General features: G+C 58.4%; 1 protein-coding gene across 3 annotated transcripts; it reads left to right on the forward strand.

Moving 5' to 3' along the window:
- Positions 1–231: 231 nt before the first annotated feature.
- Positions 232–21,444, forward strand: SH3GL1 (SH3 domain containing GRB2 like 1, endophilin A2). Of its 3 annotated transcripts, none has more exons than XM_062637139.1 (11): positions 232–312; positions 346–391; positions 14,335–14,403; positions 14,517–14,589; positions 15,092–15,235; positions 15,438–15,571; positions 16,722–16,880; positions 17,342–17,445; positions 18,955–19,079; positions 19,520–19,576; positions 21,134–21,444. In XM_062637139.1, the coding sequence occupies exons 2-11, from the start codon at positions 347–349 to the stop codon at positions 21,328–21,330; spliced, it is 1,107 nt and encodes a 368-aa protein (XP_062493123.1). In that variant the 5' UTR covers positions 232–312; position 346; the 3' UTR covers positions 21,331–21,444. The 3 variants fall into 3 exon arrangements, with proteins under 3 accessions (XP_062493123.1, XP_062493124.1, XP_062493125.1); XM_062637140.1 differs by having other exon boundaries at positions 19,523–19,576; XM_062637141.1 differs by lacking the exon at positions 19,520–19,576.
- Positions 21,445–21,516: the final 72 nt, after the last annotated feature.

Raw genomic sequence — 21,516 nt, forward strand, 5'->3', positions numbered from 1 at the left:
GGAGTTGTAGTTCTCCGGGGGCTCGTCCCCCCGGAAGAGGAGGAGGCAGCTGCGATAGAGCGACAGCAGCGACAGCACCGCCCTCCCCTGGCGCTGTCGCGATAGAGCCCCGCGCTCTCACCCTGCGGCCGCTCCCTCGCACCGTGAGGTGTTGGCACGGCCCCGCCCGCAGGCGGTCCCGGTTGGCGGCGCTCCGCCGGGCCGGCAGGGGGCGTGGCGGCGGAAGCGGCGGCGGCGGGGCTGGGCTGGGCTCGGTTGCGCCGGGCTCCGTGGTGCCGCCACAGGCCTCCCCGGCGCGGGCGGCGGCGGCAGGAGCATCATCATCGTCATCATCCTCATCCTCATCATGTCGGTGGCGGGGCTGAAGAAGCAGTTCTACAAAGCGAGCCAGGTGAGGGCCGGGGGAGCCGGGTAACACCCCCTATACCGCGGTCATCCCCTCCCGGCATCCCCGTGCGGGGCTTGCCCCCCTCCCGGTGAGCGATGTTCCAGCCCCCGCTCTTCCCGGTGCTATCCCGAGCTCGAGGGGAAGCCCGAGGGTCCCGGGGTTTCGATGCCGGCGGTGCCCCAAGCCCAGCGGGTGTCATGCGGAGGGGGGACCCCAGGGAGCGGGGTCCAAAGCCCCCCGATGGCGGCAGGGCCGGGATTCCCTTTGGAATGTGGAGGGAGAGCGGGGTTTCGGGCGGTGTTTGCGGCCCCGTTAACGTCGGGTGGCCGCAGCCCGGGCTCGGGGAGCTCCCGCTTCCTGCAGAGCGGCGCCGGGAATGGGAAGCAACATCGGGAAAGCGAGCTCGGATCGATGTGGAAACGGGGGCTTGGTGTCATCCGAAAGGGAGGACGGGGAAACGCGGCAGCTCGGGAATGTGCTGCGAACGTGGTCCATGAACTCCCTTCCCCGCAGCGAGCACCGGGATTACCGGTGGGAGCTTCCTCTGCCGGTGTTTCGGGAACCATTCCGGAATCCCCTGTTCTAAACTGGGGGAAAACGCGGTTTGTTCCAGCTCCAGCCCCTCCAGGCTCAGCCCCGCTGCGTGCGTCGCCTCCTTCGCTTGGCCCTGCTTGGGGGGACACATTTTGCTTCCCCACCGAAGCAACAGAGCACATTCCTGAAGTCATTCCCCCTCCCCCTGCGCTCGAAGTGGGCTTTCCGACCACTTCCATAGGGAAAAGCTGTGCTGGGAGCTGGCTGTGGGAGGATGTTGCTGGCGTGGATGCGCTGCGTTGCTGGAGCAGGGGCAATTAGAGGTGAAAGCTCATGGATGAGTCAGGAGCAGCGCGGTTCTAAGGGCTAAGAGCATCCGAGCACCCTGTGGAGCCTCTCCTGGGAGGGTTTGTCACAAAGGGGGACAAAGAGGTGGGCTTGGGTCAGTGGTTTCCTTTGTTACAGGTGTCCTTTTGGGTATTAAAAGGAACCTTTTTGGGTTATTGTGGAGGAAATGGAACCCAGTCCAAGGAGAAGTCACTTGAAGTCGCTTGCCCAAGTGGCCCACTCGCCTCCACTGAGCACTCAGAGCCTGTTTGTTGCACTAAGCTGGCAGAGAAGGTGTCCTTGATGTTGCATTGGGACTGCATCAGGAGTTCTTTCATGGCTCTTGTTGCCACCGGCCTTCGGGAGCTCACAGAACCCAAAGGAGCAGGGTTTGCGCTGGGGTTTTCCACCTGTACCCAGGAAGCGCCTGGCTCTGCAGGGCTGGGAGGAACAGGGCTCTCTCTTGGAGGTGCTGCCACCCCCTTTTCAGTGATGGGCACATGGGTATCGACTCCTTAGAGATGCTTTAACGTGAAGCTAGGAGTCACTGGTTCCATTTGGGCCGGTTTTCTCCTCTCTCTTCCCTTCCCTTTCCACCCTCCTTCCCTTTTCCCTCCACTGGTCCCACTCCTCAGCCTCCCCTTGGCTCAGGGAGTCGAGGCTTAGTTAAGTTTTGGCTCTTTTAACGCTCTCAGACGCTGCCAAGACCAAACATGTGGAAGATCTTTCCTAAAACCTTGTGTTTGCTTCCACGGCTGTTGTTAATTGAAGGCAGAGAGAGCCAGGAGCGAGGTCTGCGTGGAGCAGGGTCCTGCTGGAGCAGCAGGTTTGGGATCCCCCCATCTCCCTACGTGACAAAGGGACCGGTCCAGTCTCCTTGGGAGAAGAAGGAGCAGGATTTGGCTCTGCTGCCTGGGAGAGGCACCCACACAACAGAGTCCCTCTGGCAAATGGAGCAGTGGCTGCGTGTGTCCCAACAGGTTCTGCTGGTTCACAGCAAACTGTGCTGCTGTGGAAAACAAGCTCACCCAAGGAAGGAGGAGGAACAGGAGCAGAAACAGCTCCGGTGTCCGGAGCAGGGAGGGAGATCCCTGTCTGCAGGTATTGGAGTGCCTGGTCCCAGGCTCCATCCAGCCTTGAGCCAGCAGCAGCCACTCGGACACACAGGGGTTTGGGGTAGGAATGGCTCTAGGGAACCCCCCTGCAGTCCTGATCCAGCTCTGGGGCAACAATGCAAGAGGGACATGGAGCTGCTGGAGCGAGGCCAGAGGAGGCCATGGAGCTGCTGCGAGGGCTGGAGCAGCTCTGCTCTGGAGCCAGGCTGAGAGAGCTGGGCTGGGTCAGCCTGGAGAAGAGAAGGCTCCTGAAGGGGAGACCTGAGAGCAGCTCCAGTGCCTGAAGGGGCTGCAGGAAACCTGGAGAGGGGCTTGGGACAAGGGCCTGTAGGGACAGGCCAAGGGGAATGGCTTTAACCTGCCAGAGGGGAGACTGAGATGAGCTCTTATGCAGAAGCTCTTCCCTGTGAGGGTGCTGAGGCGCTGGCACAGGGTGCCCAGAGAAGCTGTGGCTGCCCCATCCCTGGCAGTGTTCAAGGCCAGGTTGGACACAGGGGCTTGGAGCAAGCTGCTCCAGTGGAAGGGGTCCCTGCCCATGGCAGGGGGTGGATGAGCTTTAAGGTCCCTTCAACCCAAACCAGGCTGTGGTTCTATGAAACCTCTCGGTTAAGCTCTGGCCATGGTGCCTGAGCCTGCTCTGAGCTGAGTCTCAGTGGGTTTGTACCAGCCCTTCGCGTTTATCACCTCTGCCTTGAAGGGACAAGCCTAAGGGTGGAGGCCGTGCTCTTGTGATATGGGGGTGGTGAACTCGTCCCCTCCCTCTGTGCCAGCAGGACTGGGGTCGGGCACCTCTTGACAGCGCCAGGGCAGGAGAAGCAGCAGAGCCTGTTTGGTCTGACAGGAGCAGTGGTACGTGGTGCCCTTATCCATAGCCTCCAGCAGTGTGGAATCACCATGATCCCCGTGTGGCTGCTTTGGGTGCTGCCCCATGGATGTGGGGAGCCGGGACCGCCCCATCTGCTCTGAGCAGCTGAAGCTCAGCAGGAATGAGCTGGCTGAGCAGTGTCACCTCAGGGGTGGCAGGGCCCTCTGGGGGACACAGGACGTGTTTTGGCGTGCTGAGTGAGGGAAGGCAGCATTGCTGCTTTCAGCCGGGCTGGTGCTGAGCCCTGGGTGCTGCTGCCATCCCAGGTGGGATTAACATGCTCCCAAAGCTGCGTGATCCAAGCTAAACCCCGTGCCAGGCCTGCCTGGGCGTAGGGACTGGGAGAGTGAGTGATGGCTCCTGGCCCGAGGCACAGACCAACCTCCATGGTCCAGAAGCCGTTTGCCAAGGGGAGGAGAGGTGAGTGCTGGTAGAAACTCCAAACCCTTGACACACACACTCTGCTCCTGGCTTTGGTGGCTGCTCTCGAGGTTCTGGAGATGCTTTTGGGCATCAATAACCACCATCAATAACCCTTTGCTTTCTGCCTGTCCCAAGAGCCCGGGATGTGCTCTGCAGCCTCTGAGAGCCGCTTCAGGACCACGCAGTTCCCAAGCTCCTGTGCTTTCCAGGCAGTTGGTAATGCATCCTAAGAGCTCTCTCCCAGCAGCCTGGCTCCCAGCCGCTGCCATGCCCTGGCATCTGCTTCCAGGCTGAGGCAGTGGGATCTGCTCCCAGCCGTGCTGCACAGGGAGCAGGGATGACAGGGATGCAGGCAGCAGCGTGCCATTTGTCCTCTGGTATTTTGGCCTTTGTGGTCGTTTCCTCCTGTTTCCTTTATTTCTCTTTCCAATGAGGATTTATCTTCCCTTTCCCAGATGATGCCTTGTGACAGCCCCTGTTTTCCCTTTTCCTGAGGTTCACTCAGTCCTCGGGCTCTCTGGGGCTTTCTTTTGTAGGCATGAGCTGCCTTTCCGCTCCCTGCCTTTGCTTTGCAGTGGGTTTGTGGACATGGCAAGGACGTACTGTGCAGCACAGGATCTCCCACTGGAAAAGAAATGGGAAGTGCAGTGTGTGGGATAACCTTCCACATGGAAATCCAAACCCACGAGGCCAGAGCTTGCCTGTGGGTGCCTTGTCTTGCTGCGGATGGTTTCCATTGTGCCCCAAGGGGGGCAAGGACATCCCTCTCTGCAGTGGCATCACAACTTGAGGCTGATCTTGTCTTGAATCCTCCGGGATTCAAGGTGGGAATGGACCTGACCTGCTCCATGTGCTTTCCCAGAGCCAAGGAGAGAAGTGTGTGAAGCCCTGGGGGAACCCTTGCTGGTGCTCTGGGGCTGAGCCATCATCCAGCAGCCAAAGGAGGAACCAGGCTCCCGAGGGTGGGGTTTAGGTGCTATTTTGGGCTCTCTTGTTCTTTTTGAGCTGTTCTGGTGCATTCTGCACGCCCGTGCGGTGCCACCAGTAACCGAGTCAGCGGCAGGGACTGAGGAGCAGGAGGAGGTTGTGGGAGAGGGTGCCCTGGGTTCGTGGTGGCCTTGGCAGTGCTGCGGAAGGGTTGGACTCGATGAGCTTAGAGGTGTTTTCCAGCCTGGTTGGTCCTGTGGTTCTGTGAGCCTGTGTCAGCAGAACCCTTGGTGGAGGGGCCTGGACTTGGGCACGTCCCTGCTCCGGGCCAGGCGGTGGCTGAGGACCCATGGGTGAATGGTTCAGTCACTGCTGGAGCAGTTCTCAGCACGGTTCAGCCTGGCTGGAGCTGCAGGCAGGCGATGGCTCCCGGTTCTGCATCAGTTCCTTTAACTCGGCTTTTTTCCACCTTCTCAGATTGTTTTCCCAGCCACTGGGCTCAAAGAGCAACAAGAACTCAGATTCTTGGAAGGCAAAGGCAGAAAACAGAGGTGGAAAACTCCACCTCTCCATATGCTGCTCTGCTTGCTCCCTTTCTCCTCGCTGACATCCAGCAGGGAGAGTTACCCCGCTGGCAGGATCTGGGATGCAGGAGGGATGCTTGACTCCAGGCTGGAGGGGACTGTGCAGTGCTGCTCCTGCCTCTCCCTCTGCCTTGGGGCTTGCTGTCCAACATGATCTGTTGATCCCTCTTTGCACAGGTTCTGGGTGAAGCCAAGGGGATGGTTTCTGGATGGGATGGAAGGAAATCATTGCTCCCCCTGCTCCCTGCCAATGCTTTTCTCCTGGGAAAGAGCAAACCAGGGATGAGATCAGGCTGGCTTGTAAAGCTGATTCATTTCTTTAGCACATTTTTTCCTCCTTCCTTCTCTTCCCCATCCCTACGTATGCCAGTGCCTTTGCCAGGGCTCAGAGCCTCATCCAAGCCCTAGGTGGTAAAATGGGAATGCCTGTGCTGGGAGCAGGGCAGCTCCTCCTGAGAGACTGCAGAATTCCATTGGGAAAAAACCAAACTGCAGCTGCTTCAGTGTCCCTTGGGGAGGGGATTTGTGTGAAGTGGGTTGTGAGGGGTTACTGTTTGCAGAGGGCTCTGTTGGTCCTTCCCATCTCTTTAATCACAATGGTTTAATATCTTGAATGATTAAACCACCAGCCTGGGCTGGGAAGTCAGTGCCCAGAGCTGCTGCAGGCAGGACTTTTCCCTCATACCTAACCTGAACTTCCCCTGTGTCAGCTTGAACCCATCACCCCTTGTCCTGTCACTCCAGTCACTGATGAAGGCCCCTCTCCAGCATCCTTGTAGCCCTCTGGAAGCTGCTCTGAGGTCTCCACGCAGCTTCTCCTCTCCAGGCAGAGCAGCCCCAATGTCCTCAGCCTGGCTCCATACAGGAGCTGCTCCAGACCCTGTTCGTCCTCGTGGTCTCCTCTGGCCTTGCTCCAGCAGCTCCATGTCCTGATGCTGGGGACACCAGCACTGCACACAGGGCTGCAGGGGGGTCTCACCAGAGCAGAGCAGCTGGTGTGGAAGGGAAGGATCCGCACTGGTGGGGCTGGGAAAGCCCCAGAGCATCCCAAGCTTCTCTTGCCGGCTGCAGTGTGCTGTGACCCGGGGCAGGATCTGCCTCCTCGTGGCCTCTCCCTGTTGGTCTAAAAGCCGTAATTAATATCTTATTTTTAACCCAGTTTCCTCTTCCTCTTCCCCTCACCCCCACGGCTGCAGCAACGAGCCCAGGGCCTGCAGGTTCCTGTTGACAGGAAAGGGCCATGGTTGGACCGCGCTGCAGGGATAAACAGGGATCCAGCAGCCACATGGATGTGGGTTTGCTGCTTGTGCCAGGGGTGCTGGGGAGCTCTTCCATGGAGTGTCCCCATCTCCTGGGGGACACACAGGGTCCCCCGGCAGTGCTGGACCTGCCTCTTGCAGCAGATGGTGAGTCCATCAGGAGATGCTCTTGCTTCCACAAGAAGCCTCCTAGCCTGTGGCATGTGCCATGTGCTTTGTTGGCCATGTCTTATTGATGGAATTAGTCTTTTTGTCCTTCTTTTAAAGCCACTGGGAGCTTTAGGCTCTTCCTATCTCCTCCTACCTGGCTATTAATAAAGTTAACGATACTGTGACTGATGCGATTGCTTTTCTGCTCAGCCAAAAAGGGCGAGCTAAAGGCATCTCCATAATGAAAGTCTGTCTTTCAGGCAGCAGATAAAATTTGCATGATTCAAGCTCTAAAGGCCTTTTTCTAATGAAGAAAATGCTTTCCAATTCCCTCTAGTGCTTGAAAACCAGGCTCTATCTTCACATTGGCCCAGACCTGATTCGTCAGTGAGCATTTATTAACCACTTTGTGACCAGTCTGCTCTGGCTTCAGGGGACCAGTGACATTTGAACCTAACCCTGTTAATTCAGAAGGAAACAGGCAGGAGGATGGTGAGCAGTGACCTACATGTGGAGCAGATCCCCTGTGTCAGAGGTGCTGTTCCTGCTCCGTGCTGGAGCATTTCGAGCACATCTTGTTTGCTGCTGACGTGCGTCTGTGCAGATGCTGCTGCGTGGCCTTAAGGGGCACTGGGCAGGCACAAAGCTGGAGCACCAGATGTTGCTGCGGCTATTTCCATAGGAAAGCTCCTCCTGGTTGTGTTGGGTGGGGATAACGTGATCCAAACAAATTCCTGCTCCACTTATTGCTCCAGCTGCAGGGCAGAGACAAGAGCGATGCATCAACAGCATCACCTGCAGGGGCAAAGCAGCCTGCAAAGTGCTGGGAAGGGTTCTTTCCCGTTTAAACCATTCAGAAGTGAGTGTTAAAAAGTGTGAATGAGGGGCAGGGAGAGAAAAATGGGCTCAGCAGCATCTTGCTTGGGCTGGAAGTGTGACAGAGTACCTGGATGTGGGGAAGGCCCCTGAACTGATGGAGGAGCAGGGGGTTGATCCGGTGCAAGGGTTGCTCCCAGCACTTAGAGGCATCTGTGCACTGATTCCCACTCTCCTTTTCCTTAGGATGCTGTGCTCTGCTCCGATAGGCACAAAGCTTTTCCTAGTATTCAAATGAACAAGGAAAATGTGTTTATAGTGTTCCCAATGATTCCTTTCCCTCTTTGATGTTTGTGTACACTGAGATAGCGCTGCCTTTGCTTGGCCAACACTGCCTGTGTTAAACGTGCTCTGCATGGGGCTCTGTCCATTCCAAGCCAAGAGGAGGGTTTTGCCTTCCCTTTGATGGAGTTGAGCTCCTGCCTGAGCTCAGCAGCTGTTTTGATGTCCCTTCTGTGTGTTAACGTGCCTGGAACTCAGCTTGACTCCTTCCTGAGCCCATTAATGCTCTCTGCCACCCAAACCCCACCGCAGCCGTGGCTGAACTGCTGAGGTGACAGCTCTGTGTCCCGTCAGCCTCGCTTGGCCTCATCGTGCTGCACAGCCAGAGCTGCTTCTGCCTCCTTCCCAGTTCCTTCATAGGGAAGGTTGAAGGAGGTGGTTCTGCCCCTCTGCTCTCGTGAGACCCCACCTGCAGCACTGGTGCAGTTCTGGTGTCCCCAGCGTGCCTGCCCCATCCCTGGCAGTGTTCAAGGCCAGGTTGGACACAGGGGCTTGGAGCAAGCTGCTCCAGTGGAAGGGGTCCCTGCCCGTGGCAGGGGTTGGAGCTGGAGGAGCTTTAAGGTCCCTTCCAACCCAGACCATTCCCTGTTCTATGGCCTAAGGAGCAGCTCCAAGTCTCCAGCCTGAGGAGCTGCTTGTCTGTTCCCCCGGCTCTGCAGAGGTCGGGTGGAGTTGCTCAGGAACGCTGGCTCAGCAGCTCTGCACCAGCCAGGCCGTGATTCACTGGGGCTCTTCCGAGATAGGACGTAGGGAGGTTGAGCAGGAAATCTGGATGCAAGGCAAATGTTCCACGTTTCCCCTCGGTTTCATGGACTTCCTCTGCATTGCTGCATCACTGCGAGTGGGTGAGGAGAAGGCGCTGCTGGGGGACAGGAGCTGCTGCTTTTCCTTATGTGGTTTTGTTTTCCCTCTTATTTGACCCAATTCCTTTTATTTGTTTTTTTCCAGCTCAGTAGAAATTGTGTCTCATTTGGAGCAGAGCGAGGAGGAGCTGAGAATAGGAGAAAATAGGATGCAAATGGCTGTTGCTGCCTGTTGGATGTGCCCCCTTCCCTGTAGCAAGAACATTTCCAGTGTCTCCCTGTGGTGAGAGCTCACTGTTCATAGAATCCCAGCCCGGTTTGGGATGAAGGGACCTTAAAGCTCCTCCAGCTCCAACTCCCTGCTGTGGGCAGGGACCCCTTCCACTGGAGCAGCTTGCTCCAAGCCCCTGCATCCAACCTGGCCTTGAGCACTGCCAGGGATGGGGCAGCCACAGCTCCTCTGGGCACCCTGTGCCAGCGCCTCAGCACCCTCACAGGGAAGAGCTTCTTCCTTATCTCCAACCTGAACTTCCCCTGTGTCAGTTTGAACCCATCACCCCTTGTCCTACCACTCCAGTCCCTGATGAAGGCCCCTCTCCAGCATCCTTGTAGCCCCATTCAGACACTGGAGCTGCTCTGAGGTCTCCAGGCAGGTTCTCTTCTCCAGGCTGAACAGCCCCAGTGTTCTCAGCCTGTTTTCATGCAGGAGGTGAGCACAAAGCCTCCTGAACAGGGATCACAACCAGGATTCCAGCTCCTGTCACCCTAGAGCCAGGGACAGGAGGAGCACACCGGGAGCAGCCTCTCTGCAGTGCAGATGTGTGCCCTTCGCTGGCCCCAGCTCTGCTGCTGTCACCTGCTGCCTGCTGCTTAAGTTACTCTTTTAATTCATGCTGTCCTCATTCCTCTGAGCCCATCTGCTGGAGGGAGACGAGTCATTTGATAGCCCTGGAGATGGTGGTTTGACAAGTGGCTCCCCAGCAAGCAGCAGCTCTTTCTGTGTGGGTTCTATATGATACCATTCCAGCCTGCGGTCACTGTGAAGGCTTTCTGCCTGGTCAGGAGGGAGGGAGGGGAAGGAGCTCAGCGTTCTGTCGTGGTTGAAGACCTCATCTCAATCTCCCCTCTGGCAGCTCAGGGAAAAGAAGAAAAGTGATGTAAGGAAATAAGGGAAAGAAAGTTGAGGAGAAGGTGGGAGGTTGGACCCCAGGGTAAAAACCCTCCCATGGGCTATTTAGCAGGGAGATGAGGCAGCTCAGGTGCCTGCTGGAGCTCTCAGGTGCCCAAGGCAGGTTGGGTCAGTGGTGGGGCTGATGTTCCTCTGCTGTTCCTCTTCCTCTGGTCAGCCCACGGCCCAGTGGGGATGTGAGAAGCTGAGTCCCGTCCTCCTGCTGGTTTGAGCTCTGCTGCTCCCTGAGCAAATCACTCCTGGACTCTTTCATCTTCCAGCACTTGTTGTCTTCTCTCCTTAGGGTGGCAGCTTTGGGGGCAGAAAGCCCATTCCACGCACCAGGGTGCCCCCAGTGCCTGTTTGCAGCACAGGGATGTGCTGGGAATGTGCCTTCCTCTTCGTCCCAAGGCTGGTGGGAATCGTCCATCCCTTCTTCTGCAACATAAACAGATTTGTTTCCTTCTCCTTCAAGTAGGCCAGGAGATGCTCACAATAGCATGTGGCTGTGCTGAGCTCTCCCACAGGGGTGTCTGCTGCCTCCCTGCTCCCTCCTCCCTGCACAGCAATGTCTCCCATTTGTCACTGGAAAAGGGAAGAAGCCTCTGAGGAGGCCACGTGCTCTGGATCCCAGCCGGTGTCTGCAGCACTTCCAGCCCTGCCAGCTTGCCAAGCAGGTGACAATTAACTTGTAATGAGACACTTGGGTACGGGGAGGGAGCACCTCAGAGCTCAGGCATGGAGACACCTCCCAGCACAAGCTGGTTCTGCAAGGAGCCTCTGTGTGCTGGGGACCTGTGGGGTGCTTGGGGTGTTCTCCATCGCTGAAGCTGGACTCAGCGCTGCTGAGCTCCTGCCTCTGCCAGCCATGGAATCACGGAATCCCAGCCTGGTTTGGGTTGGAAGGGCCCTTAAAGCTCTGCCATTTTCACTGGTGGCTTCATCATCACAGTGCAAGAGGCAGCTCCACGGAGCCAACGTGGCAGTTGTCTCTGTTGCTTCATGTGTGTTTCAGCTTCAGGAGATGGGTGGTAAATGGGTTTCGTCACTCGGTGCAGAGCCCAAAGCCGCCTCCCAACGCGCTCCGTTGTGGCTGCCCCATCCCTGGCAGTGCTCAAGGCCAGGTTGGACACAGGGGCTTGGAGCAAGCTGCTCCAGTGGAAGGGGTCCCTGCCCGTGGCAGGGGTTGGAGCTGGAGGAGCTCTAAGGTCCCTTCAACCCAACCCATTCCTTGATTTATGAAACTGGGCACGAGTGATCCCAGTGAGCCCTGGCTTTCCTCAGCTGCTGTGTACATGTCTCTACTGGACTCTCGTGTTCCCCTCTTCATCTGCGGGTTAAATGAGTTCCAGCATCTTCTTTCATTACTCTGTGGGCTGTTTTTTTCCACTGGACTTGCTCTTTCCTGCTGCAGGAGCTGGGCAGAGCTCTTCCTGGTTTTGCTCATCCATAGGGATTTGTTTTGCCAAGGGAGCTTTCCCTGGAGAACGCGAGGGTGGCGTGGAGGAAGAGGAGGGATAAAGTTTGCCTTCTCTTATGAATGCAGGGCTGTGGCATGTTTGAGGTGTTCTAAATAGAGCTGACTCTTTGCTATGGGAAAAGAAAGCAAGTTGTAAAGAACCTCGCTGGGGTTTGTGTTTGTCTCGGGGGGGGGTTGCGGGGTGGAGGCTGCGGGACTTCGGGATAATTCCCCATTTGGAAGGATTTAAAGGCTGAAGGGCAGAATGTAAATGTCCGGGATGTAAAGCCCTATGGAAAAGCTGCTGTTTAGCAGCAGAGGATGTGTTGGGCAGACTGGTACCCATCAGGTTCGTGTACGGATCCCAGTGTGGTCTAGCAAGGGAAGGGCCCTCGGATTTCCCCATTTGCTGCAAGTTATCCTGGAGCTGAGGGGATGAGGTGAAGGACCAGGGGGGTTGAGGAGGGATGTGTGGATCTGGGAGCGGCTCCGCAGCCCTCCCCTGTTCTCTCCCACTCCCGGCTGGAAAAGAGAAGCCCTCTGCATCGCGCCTCTCTTCCCGCTCTGTGTACACATACCAGCGCTGCCTCTCCCCACAGCCGCCCTCCTGCTGCACTGCCTGCTCTAGACAATAGGCCTTTCATTCCCAGAGAGCTTCCAGCACACGCAGCCCTCCGGTGGGCTCCGGGCAGCCGGGGGAAGTGGGGATTGTTGGGAAGGAGCAGTCGGAAGGAAGCGGGAAGCCCCCGTGAGTCCATGCTCTGGGAAGCGAAGCAGCAGAAAGTGCAAAGTGTGGTTTGGGAGCAGCCCTTTGGTGTGCGTGGCTCTCATCCCTTGGGATTAGCTCTCTCGTGGCTGGATGGGGTGCTCTGGGTGATGCTCTGCGATGGGAGCTGCCACATCATGGCGTAGCACCAGAGCCCATGGATTCAGTGCACCTCCCCACTCCCTGATCTCAGCTCGGAGCTATCTAGGGCACATGGGAACTGCCAGCATCTTTTTAATTAACCAGGGAAGGGAAGCGAGGGATTGATTCCTGCCTCCTCCATTGGCACTCACGTGTGCCTGAGCCCTGTTCCTGCCCTGCTGTGCTCTGTTGGGGTGCCAGGTAACAGCCACCCATTGCAGAGCAGTTCTGAGCCTCGCTGGGCCGTGACGCCCAACGCTATCACCTTGGGCTAATATTTGCTCTCAGAAGCTGCTCTCAAAGGAGGGGTTTTGCTCTGCCACTGCCCTGCTTCAGGGGGCTGGGTTCAGCCTCTCAGGGTGTCCCCTCCCAGCAGGGCAGCAGAGCCTTGTTCTCACCTTTCGCACCGCTTCAGCACCACAGAGGGGCTGAGTCACTGACCCGGGTTAATGATTGATTTGTGTCTTGCCTTGCGCCATCCCTTCACGCCTGGCTGGGTTACAAGAGGATAAAGATGGCCAAATCCTGCATCTTCTCTTGCTGCTCCCTGGAGGAAGCTGCGCACCTCCAGCGTGTCACCAGCCACCCCACCGCTCACCCAAGGCAGGCTGGACACCCCCAGCAGCGTGTGGATGCTTCCTTCCTCCCCTCTCCTGCAAGCAAAAGGGCTTCTGAGCTTCCTGGTGAACTTAATGCTTCCCTGGGAAAGGCAGCCGCCTACTTGCCAGCCTGCAGGCAGCAGAGCGCGATGTGGCACTTGGAAGCTTGCCTTCCAGTCACGTTGGGAAGCTCTAGGTTCAACAAGGGCTCCTCCTGGCTCGTGCCTCGGCTTGCACTGGGGGGGAAGCTACATGACTTTGTCTTCCTGCCTGCCTGAGTTGGGAGGGGGGGGATAGGGATGGAGCTGCTGCGGAGGGCACCGTCCCTCCTTCTTCCCTCCTGGGATGAAACCTCCCACTTTGATGAGAGCCAGCAGGCAGAGAACCTCCATCTCATTATTCCTTCCCAGCAGGGCACCCGCAGCGGTCCTTGGGCGTCAAAAGGAGGATTAAATCAGGCTGAAAGTGGGGGGGTTCTTACCCGCTTCCCACCCCTCTGCTCCAGAGAGGAGGGTGTTTAAGCCTCCCAAGTCACTGCAGTGCTCAGTGCCTTGAGGCCAGGTTGGACACAGGGGCTTGGAGCAAGCTGATCCAGTGGAAGGGGTCCCTGCCTGTGGCAGGGTTTGGGACTGAAGGAGCTTCAAGGTCCCTTCAACCCAAACCATTCCATGATTCCCTAAAAGGTTTCCTCCCCCCACTTTCCTCAAAAGAAACCAGGAACCACGATATCCCCATGGGAGCAGGATTCCGGAGGAAAAAAGCCGTGATAAAATCAAGTATTTGATGTTGAAGCAAACAGCCCTGCATTGTTCATCCCGACTGGAGGTTTGACTGCAAACACCAGAAATCCTGGCACCAGCTGCTTGGGAGCCAGCACTTGCTTTCTGCACCTCTTCTGATGTCTCTGCGGGCAGGCTGGTGTCCACTTGGACCAGTTTGGAGCAGGATAAGCTCTCCTTTTGGCTGGTGTGTGCTGCAGGCCCGGGCACTGCCTTGGCACAGCGGTGTGGGGCTGGGAAGGACACGTTGATGTGGGTTTAATAGAGCCCTTGTCCTCTTTGAGCTTGCGCAGGTGAATGGTGAGCTTCAGGGAGCATCGGGCTTTGCTTGGACCAAGTGGCATCTGCCCTTAACTCTGGTTTCAGAGCAGGCCTCGGAGTCGCTTTGATCAGTGGATTCAAACCCTTCTGCACATCTCTGTATCCTTCCCCTCGGAGTGATGGGTCAGGGCTTTGGGAGGCCCCTGCTCTCGCCAGGCTCTGCTCCTGTGCTGGCAGCTCTGAGCGCTGTGTTCATTCCCTGTTTACTTGCATCTTGCCATGTGTGAAACCAGAGCCTTGGCTCACAATGGAGTCGAGAGACAATTCTGCTGCTTGGGTTTTCCAGCCAGCGCTGGAGCTGGGACTGAAGGAGCTGTTGCAGCTTCTGGTGGGTGAGGAATGCCCTGACTCAGCCGTGCTCTGGGAGGGGATGCTCGCAGTTGGAGTGGGGCAGGGTTAGCAAAGAGCCACATCTTTCTGATGTGTTTTGAGCTGTTCCTGCCGCCTCCTTTCTCTTGCAGATGCCGTCTGGACCCTGTCTGTCCCGGAGACTTACTCCACGAGCTGCAAGGAGCTGTAAGCAGTTAGTACCGTGCCTGATCCCTTCTCCCTTGTTCTTTCTCTGCAGCTGGTCAGTGAGAAGGTTGGAGGGGCTGAAGGGACCAAGCTCGACGATGACTTCAAGGAAATGGAAAAGGTGAGTAGGGAACAAGAGAGAGCTTCTGCGGTCACCCAGATAACTCCTCTGTGACCCTGCCGAAGCCCCGAGCTGCTCTTCACTGCTGCTGGGTCTCCTTGTCTTCCCTGCAGAAAGTGGACCTGACCAGCAAGGCAGTTACAGAAGTATTGACCAGAACAATAGAGTACCTCCAGCCAAACCCAGGTGAGTGCCTGCTCCTCTCCTGTCCCCTTCCCTCTGCCACAGCATTCCAGGGAAAGAGGCAGAGAGGGAAGAGAGCCACCAGAGAGAACCTTTTCACCCTTTTCACCTTAGACCTGGAGAGGTGCTGGAGGAGACCTGTTTTACCTGGGATGTCCAGGAAAATTGGCACCTCTGGGCTGGGAAGGGCTGGCTGGCTCCGTAGGCATCACTGCTGGAGCCTGCTGCCCTGCGTGCTTCCAGCCAGCTCCTTCAGAGCACTCCGGGGACTATGGCAGGGCTGGGGAAACTCCTTTGGCCCTCAGTGCTGAGCTCTGGGGAGCTATTTTTGCTCTCTTGGAAAAGAACCTCTCTTTTCCATTGTGAACACTGTCTCTGGGAGCTGCAGGCAGTGGCGCTTCTTGGCTTTGGGTGCAGCTTGAAACCAAAACCTGCTGGCAGCAGCCAGCAGTTTCTGGCAAGCCCGGGGGAGCTGCAAACACGGCCGTGGCTGTTTGTGTGCCAGCTTCCAGGGCCAAGCTGACCATGCTGAACACCATGTCCAAGATCCGCGGGCAGGTGAAGAACCCCGGCTACCCGCAGTCGGAGGGGCTGCTGGGGGAGAGCATGATCCGGTACGGCAAGGAGCTGGGCGAGGACTCCAACTTCGGTGAGTGCCGAGGCGCACGGGAGGGTGCGAGCCCCGGCAGGCCCCTTGCTCTGCGCCAGGCCCAGGGGTTTGCTCCAGAGAGGAGCGGGGGCACTGGGTGGGGGCAGAATGGCTCCGCGCAGCCAGCACCCACTGGGCTCTCTCTAACCAGCTGGGCCCTTCTCCCTTCCTCTTCCTCCTCCCTTCCTCTCCCCGCTGGCAGGCGATGCGCTGCTGGATGCTGGTGAATCCATGAAGCGCTTGGCTGAGGTGAAGGACTCGCTGGATATTGAAGTGAAACAGAATTTCATTGATCCCCTCCAGAACCTGTGTGACAAAGACCTGAAGGAGATCCAGGTAACACTGCCATGGGTCGCCCTCCTCCCCATCTCTCTTGTTTCTGGCCTCTTCTGGCTGTTAGTGCTTACAACACTGTCTCTGTCATGGTGAGAGCCAAGGACTCACACAAGCAGCAGGTTCCCTGCACCGTGTGTGCTTTCTCTCTCTACACTCACCAGTATTCCCTCCCTGCTCAGCACTGCTGCTGCTCCTGAGCAGCTCCGAAGGCTGGATTTGGATGGTTCTTCACTCACTGTGTTTTATGGAGGGTACATCCCAACGTGTGTTCTGGCCTTGCTGAATTTGGTTCTTTGTGCTGGGAGCTCCCGGCCCTATTGCATTTGTGCTGCCTGGCATTATCCTTCACAGTGTTCTTCACAGCTCTTGGCTCTATTCTGTCAGTAGCCTGGATGCTGTAACATAACTTCCAAGCTAGGACCAGGGAAGCCCTTCTAGGTCTCTTACGCAGCATCCCAAGAAGGTGTTTCACTGGGGGGACGTGGAGCTTGGTAGCTGCTGTGTGCTACTACAGAGACAAGTCTGTGCAAAGCACAGCCAGGCTTTGCAATAGGATTCATCCCAACCTGTGCATCACCAGGCAGCTCTCTCAAGTGAATTTTCACTTAGAGCTGCCCCAGATGAAGGAGCTGCCAGCTCCTGTGGCAGGATTTATCTGTGCTCCAGGTCTGCAGAATTGAAACAGCCCTGCCCTGAGCACTCAGGGGATGCAGTGCCCAGAACCTGCCTCCCAGTTCCTCACCTCCAGACATCCCCACAGCTCTGGGGAAGTGCACGTGGCGCTCCAGCTCCTTGCCATGCAGAGGGGCTCGCACGGGGAGCACACCCTGCCCTGCTCTCCTCCAGCTCTCAGCTGGAAGGAGGTGAAATCGTTCCGATTTGTTGAGGGCTGTTCCTTAGTGCAAAGCCCCTGCAGCCACAGCAGGAAATCCTCTGCCAGGCTGGGCTGGGACCACTCCTCCCTGCCTTGCAGCTCTCCCGGAGCCTCTGCACCCTCTGAACAAAGGTGGGAGCCGCAGGAGCTGTGCTCTGAGGTCGGGTGTCTGGAAGGCACGAACCTGGCCTGTCACTAGAGCTGCCCGCCCAGCAGCAGAGCTCGGCTGCTCCCAGCCCCTGCTGCCTTTACTGTTCATCACCACCTTCTCCCTAGCACCATCTCAAGAAGCTGGAAGGCAGACGCCTGGACTTTGACTACAAGAAGAAGCGACAGGGCAAAATCCCCGATGAGGAGCTTAGGCAGGCCATGGAGAAGTTCGAGGAGTCCAAGGAAGTAGCAGAGACCAGCATGCACAACCTCCTAGAAACTGACGTGAGTGCACGGCAGGAGCTGCGTGCTCCTGTGTACTCGAGGGTGGGATCTCCCCAGGGACACGCAAGTTAAAGGGATGCTCATTTCCACTCTCATTCGTGCAGGTGTGGGTTTGCTCTCTGAGAAGCCAGATCTGAGTGCCCAGCACGTGGTTTTGCTGGCCTCTTGTCCCTTTGGAAGCCACTCTTCCTGATCCAGCTCTTGGCCAGGGGAGAGGCTGTGGCTTGTGTCTTCTCAGGGTGCTGGTGGCAGTGGGGTTGGGCAGGTAAAGCAGGTTACTTGGGAAGGATTTGAGCCCAGAGAGCGGCAGGAGGTGCCCAGGCTGAGGCTTGGCCATGCCTGAGCTCTGCTGTGTGGAATCACAGCCCTCTCCTCCTGTCCCGGGGGGCTCAGTGAGGCCCATGAGCAGTGCAGGGGCTCCTGTCACGCAGAGCCGCTCACGCGCTGCTGTGGTTCCTCAGATCGAGCAGGTGAGCCAGCTCTCAGCCCTGGTGGACGCTCAGCTGGATTATCACCGCCAGGCAGTGCAGATCCTGGACGAGCTCGCCGAGAAGCTCAAGCGCAGGTGAGTGCTGGAGACACCAAAGCCCTGTCTGTGGATCCCTGACCCTCCCCCTGAATCACAGGGGTTGGAAGGGACCTTAAAGCTCCTCCAGCTCCAACCCCTGCCACGGGCAGGGACCCCTTCCACTGGAGCAGCTTGCTCCAAGCCCCTGTGTCCAACCTGGCCTTGAACACTGCCAGGGATGGGGCAGCCACAGCTTCTCTGGGCACCCTGTGCCAGCGCCTCAGCACCCTCACAGGGAAGAGCTTCTGCCTAAGAGCTCATCTCAGCCTCCCCTCGGGCAGGTTAAAGCCATTCCCCTTGGCCTGTCCCTACAGGCCCTTGTCCCAAGCCCCTTTCCAGGTTTTCCTGGAGCCCCTTTAGGCACTGGAGCTGCTCTAAGGGCTCTGTCCCCTGGTGTTAAAGGCACTTCTTGCAGCCACTAGAGCTTCAGTCCAGACCTCCTCCAGGCTTCACCAGCTGCTTTCACTGCCAGGAACACTGTGACATCTGACGCAACCCCTCAGTGCTTGTGCCATGGGCACTGGGCTGAGCCCTGCCTGAACCAGGGTGTGCTGCTCCCAGGGAGGCTGGAGTGGAACATGAAGGGGTGGAGAAGGGTGAATCCCCTTCGTGCCAGTGCTCGGCTCCTTGCACTGTGGGCGTTGAGGCTTTTGGCCAAGCCCAGCTGGAGTCAGAGGTTCCATCATGCCATTGAGCAGATGGCTCAGATGTCACAAGCTGGACATACCTGTCACCTGCTGTCACCTGGAACTGGCTCGCCTACAGCCTTCGTGCCATTAGTTTCGTTGTGACTGGGGAGGGTTCCTGGGCATTGGCCATGGCGGTGGCTCAGCGAGGGCCATGCCAAGAGCTCCCAGTTGCTCTGAGGACCAGAAGCTGAATGCAGCTTAGTGGGGATGATGTGGTGGCCACAGGCTGGTGGAAGGGCACCAACACCACGTCCTTAAAGGCAGCCATCTGTGTGCCTGCCACCAGGCCCCTCCATTGCCAGCCGGCCCCACTCTCCCTTCTGTCTAACAGAAACCAGGACTTGCAGCAGTGGTGGTCTTGCTGCTCTGCCTCCCTGAGCAAGCATCTCCCTGCACCCTGCCAGGGAAGGAGAGGTGGCTCCACTGAGGCTTCCCTGCAGAGCCTGGTGCAGGGCGGCCAGGGCCAGGGCAGCCTCTGCTCCCCAGGGTGCTTTGGTGCTGCAGAAGAAGCTGCTGAGTGGATCCTGTGTCTGGTTTGAGCGAGGAGCTGGGAGGATCCTGCCGAGCGGGAGCTTCCCAAGTGCAGCACGAGTGGCCTCTGCTGGCGTGCACTGCCTGAGCAGCTCCAGAGCAAAGCCTGGCCCCTGTGGCTCTCTCTAAGGGCAAGGTCCCAAGCCCTGGGCAGGATCCACCCTGAGCACAAGAGGGCTGCGCAGATTCGTGTCCACAAAGCCGGGTAGCCCCCAGGGAGAGCAGAAACCACGCGGATCTCATCACACCGTTCCCTATCTCAGGCTATCCCCATTTCTTCTTGCAGGATGAGGGAGGCCTCCTCGCGTCCCAAGCGGGAGTACAAGCCCAAGCCCAGGGAGACATACGACTTTGCAGACACTGACCAATCTAATGGGGGCTTCTCTTGCAATCCTACCCCCAAAGTCTCAGGTAATGTTGTCCCAAGAGTGTGCACGCCCAAGTGCCTCTGGAGCAGCCTCCTGGGGATGGAGGGGAACCACTGTGCCTGGAAATGAGGCTTCTGGCTGTACCTGAGCAGGCTGGAGGCTCTGTCAGCAGTGCCTCTAGGCTGGGGCTGTTTTCTCCTGGGGCCCAGCAGCCTTTGTTAGGTTGGCTTTGGGGATGTCCCAGTGGCGTCTCCAGCCTCGCCTGTGGTGCCCGGTCAAGTGGCAGCCAGGGAAACTGAAGCATCTCTTGCTCCCTCCCCGTCTTCCATCGCTGCATCCATCCCTGCCTGGTCCCAGCGCGACAGGCGGGTTCCTAACACAGCATGTGGGCTGCTCTTTGTCCTAACAGCTCCTCCCTCCGGGCCCTGCCGTTCCCTCTCTCCAGTTCACATTGGTTTAAGCATGTCTCTTTTTGTTTGGAAGCAGCTTCCTCCTCTTTCCGATCCGACAAGCCGTCCCGGGCCTCCGTCAGGAGTATCCGTGAGTTTCCTCCCTGTGCACTGCATGTGTGTGACCATCTCTCCCCATCCCTCCTCGCTCCTCCTGCCATGCTGCTGCTGCTGCTGCTGCTTGGAGCTGCTGCTACCTCCGTGCTGAGCCTGGCCAGCACAACAGCAAAGCTGAGCCCCACGTGAAACCAGCCACGTTACATTGGGATTGAGCACCCCGAAGCTGGGGGCTCTGCTCACCTGGAGGAGTTAGAGCAGCTCTCATCCCCCAGGCATGTCCTGCCTGAGCCCACAGGGAGCAGATCCTCTTCCATGAGGTGTCAGAGGGTTGCTCTGTTGTGGTTGCGAGCACCCAGCCTGGATCTCTCCCATTCCTGCTCATGCTGCCCATCCGTACCCCACTGCGGAAGGCTGGAGGGAGCAGGTAGAGCCTCGGCACACTGAGCACATCCTGTGCTCTGTGGTCCCAGCAAGGAGCCTTGGAGGGGTTGTGGGGTGATGTGGGGCAGAGCCGTCGTGGTGGGGAAAGCTTGGGGTGGAGCAGCACGGGGGCAGGAGGACTTGTGGGGCCTGGTGCAGGGAAGCGCTGTGGTGGTGGGACCAGCCTGGTACTGTGAAAGTTGTCTCAAAGCCACTTGCTTGGCTGCTGCTTGTGGGGTTTTGAGTTCTCTTCAGTGCTGGGGCTGTTCCACAGAGATGTGCTGGCTGCTGTGGGGCTGTGCCCCTCGCCCTGGTGTGTGCACTGAGCCCCAGGGCAATGGGGAGGGGATTGGGTGCTCTCTGTTAGCTCAGTCCCTTCTCAGTGGGACCCCGACACCCACAGAGCCCATCCCAGAAGGGCAGGGCAGGGCAGAGCAGAGCAAGCAGCAGCTTTCCCTTTGCAGGCTGCTGAAATGGGGCTGAGATGGGGAAGGAGCCTGGGGTTTGCTCCCCACTCCTGGGGTCTCATCACTGAGCTGGATCTGAAACCCTGTGCTCGGGGGGGCAGTCACAGAGGGACCCCCAGGGTCCTGCTCCACCACGCACCGATGTCTGATAACCCCATCTTCAACTGCTGGACTGCGCAGAGGGCTTGAGCCTGCCAGAGGGGAGACTGAGATGAGCTCTGAGGGAGAAGCTCTGCCCTGTGAGGGTGCTGAGGCGCTGGCACAGGGTGCCCAGAGAAGCTGTGGCTGCCCCATCCCTGGCAGTGTTCAAGGCCAGGTTGGACACAGGGCTTGGAGCAAGCTGCTCCAGTGGAAGGGGTCCCTGCCCTGGCAGGGGTTGGAGCTGGAGGAGCTTTAGGGTCCCTTCATCCCAAACCGGGCTGGGATCTTCCCATCCCGGGAGCAGCCACGCGGGGTTTGACCCCCTGGTTCCCGGTGAGGAGGCGGATTTGGGTGCTGGAGGCAGGGCCCTGCGCCGGGGCAAGGTGGGGAAGGAGCTGGGGAGCTGAGGGCGAGGAGTTAACCCCGGCCCGACGGGGCTTTGCCACGGCGGGGGCAGCTCGGGGCAGGGCGGAGGTGCGGGAGCCCCGCTCCCGGTGCTGCCGGAGCTCCGGGGGCCGTGCGGGGTTCCCAGCTCACCGGCGCCCCCGTCCCTCCCGCAGCGCCCCTGGACCAGCCCTGCTGCAAGGCTCTGTACGACTTCGAGCCCGAGAACGACGGCGAGCTGGGCTTCAAGGAGGGAGACATCATCACCCTCACCAACCAGATCGACGAGAACTGGTACGAGGGCATGCTCAGCGGCCACTCCGGCTTCTTCCCCCTCAACTACGTGGAGGTGCTGGTGCCGCTACCTCAGTGAACGGCGCCGCCGCGCCCGTCCCGCTCCACGGAGCCTCCGTTCCGCCTCCATCCCGGCTGCGGCGGCGCCGCGGGGGGAGATGGGCGCCAGGGAACAAGGCACAAGGGTCAGCCCCCCCCCGGATCTGGTGTTCCTCGCTCTTGGTTCTGTTCTCCTCCCGGTGCTTGAGCCTCGGTACTTTGCGCC

This window comes from Pezoporus occidentalis, unplaced genomic scaffold, assembly GCF_034315485.1.
Source record: "Pezoporus occidentalis ecotype Australia unplaced genomic scaffold, CSIRO_AGI_Poc_V1 ctg505, whole genome shotgun sequence".
NCBI classification, from domain to species: domain Eukaryota; kingdom Metazoa; phylum Chordata; class Aves; order Psittaciformes; family Psittacidae; genus Pezoporus; species Pezoporus occidentalis.